Here is an 8,208-nt window from a genome sequence, read left to right on the forward strand (position 1 = left end):
GCCCTTTGCCTGGGTTTCACTCAGTGAGCGCCTGACAGTTATGGTTTGTCTCACTGCTGAGCGCCTGCCACTTTCCTCGGGTTCAGTGGCAGCATGCCCCGCTTGTTACTGGGGTTACGCATAATGTATTCGCTGTATTACTGCATCTTTGGTGACCTGCCACAACATAAATAATTCTGTCTTGATTACAGTAGCCTTAGTCCTGACCTTCCTGGTAAGCAATTTTTTATATGTGATGGCAAAGTGGCATTGGAAACTTGCTGGACCTCAGTGCAATTTAATCACAGGTTGAAAGTCAAACTTGGTACCAGCTTGCAAAGCAACAGCCTGTTGCTTCTGTCTGTCCTCAGTGAATGCTGCTATAAATACACCTTGCTGTCCTTCCTGGCAGCCACCCAGAGCAAGTGCTTGTCACTACTCTTGAATTTACTGACCCCTCCGTCTCACTTTCTTTGGCTTTTCTTCCCACCACAAAATCAGTTAGCAAGATGTATTGCTTTAGGATGTTRCACAAGTCARTAGYAAGGCTGAAAAGTTCARAATGACCCTGAAAACTGCGCTGGTTCAAGGGCAGGTTTTTAAGGAGTGGTGTTTTCCATCTGCTTATGGGGTAGTCCAGGTTTGTGGTGTGTTTGAGCTGAGTCAAATCTGCAGCCTCTCATGTGTGGTCTCTGRTGGGAGTGTTTTTTGTCTGCAGTGTCCTGAGCTTGACTGAGGCAGTTCAGTGGCAGGTGTGACTAAGGATTTGGGTGTTCTAARGCTGAGTAGAGCACTGCTAGGACAARTGTGCAAATTGCTGAACTGGAGAAGACAGTGAGGATTTTTGTAGGGCTGATGTTAGAGTGATTGTGAGATTTTTCCTTCCAGTTTTAATTGTGCTCTGGGCAGCTCATGGGAGGCATGAGGCATGTGGAGTTTGTGCCATAAAGAAAGCCCCTGTCAATGTGTCTGTGCKGTTGCTTGATGTAATTTGTAATTCTCTGGGGGTGTTTCAGTTTCAGAGCATAGCACAAGGCTGTGTTCCCTGGCTCATGTGATGTGGCAGACCTCAGAACTGGTCATGAGTGCCTGAAGTCCCCTTGGAGTTCAGTTCTGTGGCTGCTGTTTATTCCTTCACAGCTGTGACCTGAGAATATTAGCTCTGGCCCCTGCCTGCCCTGAGTGCTGAGTGACTGGGACACAGTGGCTTAAAGAGCTCTATCCTTCTGGGGTATCCCTGGGGGGTTAGCCTGGTCCCCATCCACATGAGGAGGGAGGCAATTTGCATCCTCTCAGTCTGGTSATTGACCTTTAACAATGCAGTGKAAGATCAGCACCACAGAGAACCAGGGGTGGTGAAGGGCCGTGCCTGGTCTTCCATCCAGTTTGGTCCTGCAGAATGAAATGGGCAAAGAAACTGCTGCTCCTGTCTGGGACACTTCAGCAGGGAGAAAACCAAACTTGTGAATGACTTGGAATGTGGGGGCACCTGCTGAGGTCGAGGGCTGTGCCTCTGCTGCAGCTCTTGTGGGGTTTGGGGTAAGCCAGACAAGGAGRCAGGAGACTGCTGATGTCACTGTAATATTTCAAAATAACTTTAAATTTTATTTATATCTTAAAAATAAACATCAGTATTAAAATACCAGTAAACAGAGTAGTRTATTAGGGAGTGGTAGTGAGCTGTGTATTAATTCCAGTGCAAAGCTGAGAGCAGGTTTCTGGGGAGGGTTGTGAAYGGCACAGACCAGGTCTATGGTGAGGCTGGGCCAAGGAGCATGAATGGGGGGTGCAACACATTACCTTTGTGAAGGGCTTACAGCAGAGCTGCCTTCCTATGCAAAACTCTTTTTCCTCCTGGTCCTTGTCCTTACTATGTTCCCACCCCACATGGTCTCACACACTTGCACAGACTCATGTTCTCTGACATACATGTTCCCTTCTGCAGGCCCTACCTGTGTGCTCTGAGTTCTGGCCCATGTGTTTTTCCTGGCGCTGTCTTCAGCTGCTCTCCCTTTTGGGATGGAAAATGGGCAGAGAGGGACTCAGCTGTGGGCTCTGGCTGTCTGCACAGTCTATGCGACTGGTTAATTGGGGAAATATTTAGGAGGCAATTGGTCTCTTTCTTGGAAGAAGAACCTGCTCTCCATGTGGGTTATCAGCTAGGCAGGCTAAGTCCCCAAAGGCACCCTTGGCCCTCAGCCCTTTTTGTCACTTGGCTGCAACCCCAGCTGCTCAGAGCTTTTGCTCCCATTGAGCAAATTAAATCCCGAGTGATTTTATGTTGAACTTCATCCTTTTGCCAAGCAATATAATTTTTTTTGCTTTGTGTGCACATGCTAGAAAAGAGGGGAAAAAATCAGATTTCAGCCAGGAAAGGAAATGCCGGCAAAGAAGGGCAAGTATTTATGTCTGGAAATGGTCCCAGCCCCTGTCCAAGGCAGCRCTCCCTTTCCCATTGCTGCACAGGATGTGCCAGGGGAGCACCATGTCCCTGCTGGTGCCAGGAGCTGTCACTTGCCCTCCCAGCTCCATGTCACTAGCATTGCTGCCTTCTCARAGCTGCCAGAGCACAAACCAGGTGCTGTTTCTGCTGCGTTGGTTCTCTGCTGTTCCTCCATGCAGAGGGCTCAGAGCRGGCACAGCTCCAGTGATCGAGGGAGCAGAGGGGGTGGGGGAGCTTCTGCTCCCTGTGTGTCCCATCCCGAGGTCACTTGGCTGCTGTCACTTGGTGCAGTGAGGTGGCCACACGTGAGTTATGTGCAGCRGAGGAGACAGGCGAGGGAGGCCCAGGGACGGTGCTTGTGTCGGGACTAAAGCTGCAGAGAACGGTTTGGTACAGAGGGATGGCAGGCGAGGGGATGTGAATCAGCTCAGTGCTGATGGTGGCCCCTGGCTGGATTCCAACGTCAGTCTAATTTGGCTTCTTCGGACTCCCAGGACTCTTTGTGGCTGTCGGTGACATCCTCTGCTGGCAGAGAGAGGAGTCAGCAGAGCCCCCTCCAGTGACTCCTGGTCAGGGCCAACAGGGCTCTTCTGAGCACATGGCACCTGAAATGCTCTGCTCTTGCCACTGCAGCCCCTTCTTGGAGACACTCATCTCTCCAAGGGAGACCCTTCCCCTCCCTGGGGAGGGAGGAGCTCCCAGCCGTGGCAGGAGCAGAGGGCGTGGTGTGGTACTCACGGGTGGCTGTGCCTTGGTGCCGTTGGGGTGGGCGTAGAGGAGCGTGGCAATGTCGCTGTGACCGGCCTCCAGYGCGATGGCAACAGCGTTGTTACCATCCTAAAAAGGAAGGGAGAGCACGTGGAAAGGGGGTTGGGGATAGCACATAGACTGCCCAGGTCCAGTGGGAGAGCCTTACACTGTCCACGATGGAGATGTCGCAGGTGGGCTGAGCCAGCAGCAGCTTCACAGTCTCCACACGGCCGTGCTCACAGGCACACATGAGTGCAGTGGAGCCCTCCTCGTCCTGCAGGTTAACATCGGCCCCACAGGCAAGCAGGGCTTCCACCATCTCCTGCCGGCCGTGGCTGACGGCCAACATCAGTGCTGTCTGGCCAGCCTGCAAGGAAGGGACACTGCCAGGCCACAGCCACTGCTGTGCTACCCATTCATCCCCCCACTGCAGGACCACTGCTGAGATAGCCGTGCTGCCAGGCAGGAGGAGCTCCTGAGGTGATCCCCTCCCCATGCACCAACACCTCCAGGTTTTGGAGCTATTGTYGTGCCCTTGGAAGAGCTGAGTGTGGCTCTGGCAGCTGCTTGGGCATGGGAGTGGAGAGTCAGGATGGAGGTCAGCCCTCACCAACCTGGCTGGCCTTGGCATTGACGTTGCCCATGCTGAAGAGCCTCCTGACCACATTCATGTCCTCCTCCTGCTCGACGGCCGCCAGCGCTGCCAGCATGAGGGCGGTGTACCCAGCTTTGTTCTGGTGGTCCACATTACAGATCCCTGCAGGAGTGRGCAGAAGGTGCTCACGATGCTGCAGGGCTGGTGGGAGACACAGACCAAGCCAGGTGCCTGGCTCCCCTTCACAACCCTGCCCAGGGTGCTGTAAGCCATCCCACTGGAACAGAGCTGCTGATGGATCTCCCCCATCAAATCTGGGCTCCCCAACACCCCCACATTTATGAATGGACACAGCCATTCTGCTCCTCTGCTGCCAACACCTTCCCTCTGTGCTGGCATGGCCAGGAGATGACCTAGGGTACAGTGGGATGGTGGCCAGGGGATGTTTCTGGGGGTGAGAGCACTGACCGGTGTCCAGCAGCAGCCGCACAATGTGGAAGTTGGAGTGGGAGACACTGTAGTGCAGGGCCGTGTTGCCATTCCCATCTGCCAGGTTCACCACGTGGGCCAGGAGAGCCGGGGAGACCTCGGCAAAGGCCAGGAGGTGGTTGGCCACTGTGTCAGGGACGGACGACTTTTGGCTGGACAGACGGAACCACTCCTGAAGGACCAGGCTGCTGCTGGTGAGCTGTGGGCAGAGAGCAGCTGAGCTCCCCTGAAGGCTCCACATGGCCCCACACCCTGGTACACACACCCTGCTGCCAGCCTGGGTGGGGCAGAGGGGGGCGAAAGCAGGACCCTGAGCTGCCCAAACCCATGCTGAGCATGGCCTGAGCTGAGTCTRCATGGGTTTTGGGGTATCTGGGACAAACCCTGGAACAAAGGGCTGTATTTTGGGGGAAGGGGCTGAACCAGGCTTTGCTAGCCTTTCTCTGGGTAGGCCAGCTCTGGGGGATGTTGGCAGAGGCTTGAGCGAGCCATCCCACCCCGGCACCCCACTCACCACCTCTTTGCTCTTGGCAGCACCAGGGTGGCCCAGGTGAGTCTTGACAATGAGGCAGGCTTCCCTCATCCTGGGGCTCAGCTCGAACCTGTGGRGACCATGAGGATGTCTGTGCTGCAGGGCTGCATCACCCCACCAAACCCATGGGATGGAGCAATGGCTGCACTCTGGCAGCTTCAGCCTCTGCAAATCTCCATAGAACAGAGCCTTATACGGACGTGCTCAGGCATGATTCACCCATTCTTAGGCCAAATTTTTTCCTTTTGTTGAAAAATGCCATTGAAGGCTGTTGGTTTTTTKTCCCACTCCAAACTATATTCTGCAGCAAAGAGGCATCTGAGGCCTCTCATCCTTTCTTCAGCAGACCCAAGAAACTGGAAGGATTGTTTCCTGCTGAATGGTCTCTGCAGGAGCTGAATGTGTTTTTCCCCTCGGCTGCACTGAAGCTGGGGCAGATGCCCTGAGCGGGCAGGGCCAGTGCCATGGCTCCCAGCTGTGYAGGGACAGGGACCTGGGAGCCTTCCCCACTGGCACTTACTTTTCCTTCACCTCRGGGGGCTCCAGCAGGGTCACATCGGTCCTGTTGCACTCCAGTCTGGGTTCACACGTGCCTTCCCCAGCCTCTTCCTCTGAGGTTTCGGTGTCTCCCTGCTCTGAACTGTCGGAGCTGTCAGCCGAAGCCTTCTCAGAGGAGCTGTTGCCTTCCTCCTCCTCCTCACTGGATGTGCTCTCATACCTGCACAGAGGGAGRATGCTCGGTGGCAATACAGCACCAGCCTGGCCCCCTTCAGGCCCTGCCACTGGCTCCAGCCCGGGACAGGGATGCAGGGGACCAGGATTGGCTCAGGGGGGTGGCAGGAGCCCCTCAGCACGTACTCCCCGTTGAGCACGCCCACAAACTGCAGGCTCTTCTTGCTGCTCTCTGCCTCGCTCCGGGGAGGACCATCCCGCTTCTTCATGATGGACTTCAGGGCTCCTGCAGGRAAAGAGATGGATGTCAAGGGCCAGTGTGCAAGAACCAGAATTTTARAATCACAGAATGGCATGGGTTAGAGGAGACCTTAGAGATAATTTCATTCCAACTCCATTGCCATGGTCAGGAATAGSRATGCCTTCCACTAGACCAGGYTGCTCAGAGCTCCATTTAACCTGGCCTTAAACACTTCCATAGATGGGGCATCCACAGCTTCTCTGGGTAACTTGTGCCAAGGCCTCACCACTTCACAGCAAAAAAATATTTCTTAATATCTAATCTAAACCTACTGTCATTTTGAAACCACTCCCCCTTGTTCTGTCCCTTCATGCTCTTGTAAACAGTGTCTCCCTGGGGCTAGCCAAGCACCCCAAACCCACGAGACCCCTGGATGGGCATGGAAGKGACATGGGCAGCTGCTGGAGCACAGGCAGCATTGGCATGCAGACAGAGTCCAGGGCCATCTTCTCCCTTCTTGCAGGAATWTTCCAATCCAGACCCTGGTGTCATCCCTGGTGACACTCACCAGCCGCGGGGCTTGGGGCAGCTCCACTGCCCGGTGCTGGGGATGGCTCCCGGTTGCTGTGTGCTGTCTCCAGCACARCTGGCCCAAGGGCTGGGCTCTCTGGGCACATCACCTCTGTTGCTCCTGTGCCTGGCACTGAGGGGCTGCTCAGGCCATCWCCCAGGCCAGGCTCCATCACCTTGCCCACACCAGGCTCCTCCTCTTCTGCCAGGATAATGCTGCCCACATCGGTCTGGCTGCCCTTGTCAYTGCAGCCGGCAGCCGAATCGGGTCCGACCGCCACGTCCCGCCTGTCAGGGTGGCASCCCACGGCAACGCAGGAGGTCGGGGGGCAGCACTCCACGCCTGCCTCCGCCGTCTCTGGGGGGTCGCCAGCTGCCCGGCTCTGTGTCACCACCACAGCCTCCACCAGCGCCTCGGCCACCTGCGGCTTGGCCATCACCTCTTTGTCCGCCTGGCCCTGGGACCGGCGGGCGCACACCTCCAGCCGCAGCTCCTCCAGTTCCCGCGTGGCCTCCTGCAGGTGCCCCTCCATCAGGGCGATCACCTCCTTCTGGTGCCCCACTGTCTGCTGGAGCAGCTCCAGCTCCCGCTCTGCCTCAGTGGCCAGCCCCAGCGAGGACTCCAGYACCCAGACAGCCACGTCCCTGCGTCCCCGTGTGCCGCCGTCGGGCGTGTCCCCGCTCTCTTGCTGTGACTGGTAGTAGAAGACAGCATCTGTCATGGCCCGGTCCTCACCCACCGCCACGGAGCGGCACGGCCTCTCAGCCACCCTGGGGCTCCTGCCTGGCCAAGCCCTGACACCCCGCTCTGGCACAGCCAGCTTCTCTGTCAGCTTCCTCAGCTCGGCAATTTTGCTCGTTCGCCCCTTTGCTGGCTCAGCTTCACTCTCCAGCTCCGTTCGGGGCAGCTCCTCACTGCCCGCCCCTGCCTCAGAGCTCGGGGGGTGGTACAATTCCTCGCCAGGCTCTGCCGACAGCTTCTCCAGCAGCTTTGCCTTCTCTTTCTTCAACTCACAGATCTGCATCTCCAGCTGGGGGATGGTTTTCACCTGCTCCTCCAGGTCCCGGAGCTGCCGCAGGGCTGCAGCCATCTGCTCCCGGACGTGCTGCAGGGGGGCCGTGCCAAGCCCCGCGGCCGGAGTGCTGCGCCCCGAGCTGCCAGGGCTCACCCGGCCCCAGCCCGCCTGGCCCTCGGTGCCCACTGGCATCCAGTGGGGTGGCTGGCTCAGGGTGCCCAGCTGGCCACCGCGGGAGGGACCGCCAATATCCCGCAAATGGCCCTGCTCCTGCTCCAGCCTCCTGCTCGTCTCCAGCAAGGTCTTCTCCACCCGTGGATTTCGCACGCAGCACTTGCGGGTGGGGGGTGGGAGCAGCCGCACTGGTGAGATGGGGTGGGAGGTTGGCTTGCTCGCAGGCTCCGGGGGTGCCCGAGCGTGCGGGGACAGCAGCAAGGCAGTCCTGCCATCCTCGCTGGCCATGGAGGTGAGGGACTCSGTGGAGGTCCAGGCGCTGGTGTGGCTGCTGGGGCTGCGGAGGGTGCTGGCTGATGGCCGGGACCCTTTCACCCTGCGAGGCAGTGGCACTTTCTTGAGTGTTTGGCCACTTTCAATGTCATCAACATATTTCAGGAAATCAAGGTCCAGTAGGAAGCCATAGGGGGTTTCCACTGAATACGAGCTCTTCTCTCCATCGTCCTGGTCCCGGTACAAGAATGGGCCCCCAAGATCTGCAAGAGAAGCAGGAACAGTTAGGCAGGGACCTGGTGGAGATRGGATGGCTTTTCCAGCTGGGTTATACTGGAATTTGCAGCCTGCAGGTCCCTCCCCGGTATGCCATGTGTCTTCCTCAGCACCCTCAGTGCCACAGCGTGTCACAGGGCACCTGCTCCATGTCAGGGCTGGGGCTGGAGTGTGGAACTCCACTGGGATGGGATGGGA

The 8,208-nt window shown here is 57.1% G+C and overlaps 1 protein-coding gene across 3 annotated transcripts in view; it reads right to left on the reverse strand.

The window, feature by feature from the left end:
* Positions 1–1,550: 1,550 nt before the first annotated feature.
* The window catches only part of KANK3 (KN motif and ankyrin repeat domains 3), a 12,576-nt gene continuing 5,918 nt past the window's right edge, over positions 1,551–8,208 (reverse strand). For 2 of the 3 annotated variants that reach the window (XM_057376859.1, XM_057376860.1), the window contains 8 exons: positions 6,270–7,997; positions 5,647–5,746; positions 5,309–5,506; positions 4,771–4,858; positions 4,236–4,455; positions 3,787–3,929; positions 3,339–3,539; positions 2,966–3,259 (listed from right to left, as the gene is read on the reverse strand). In XM_057376859.1, coding sequence (XP_057232842.1) covers positions 2,993–3,259; positions 3,339–3,539; positions 3,787–3,929; positions 4,236–4,455; positions 4,771–4,858; positions 5,309–5,506; positions 5,647–5,746; positions 6,270–7,997 — 2,945 coding nt within the window. In that variant the 3' untranslated portion in view covers positions 2,966–2,992. Of the gene's footprint in view, positions 2,945–2,965; positions 3,260–3,338; positions 3,540–3,786; positions 3,930–4,235; positions 4,456–4,770; positions 4,859–5,308; positions 5,507–5,646; positions 5,747–6,269; positions 7,998–8,208 lie in introns of those variants that run through there. The other variant, XM_057376861.1, reaches the window with a different exon arrangement.

This window comes from Malurus melanocephalus, unplaced genomic scaffold (genome assembly GCF_030028575.1).
Source record: "Malurus melanocephalus ecotype Western Australia unplaced genomic scaffold, MMel_1.1 scaffold_293, whole genome shotgun sequence".
Lineage (NCBI taxonomy): Eukaryota > Metazoa > Chordata > Aves > Passeriformes > Maluridae > Malurus > Malurus melanocephalus.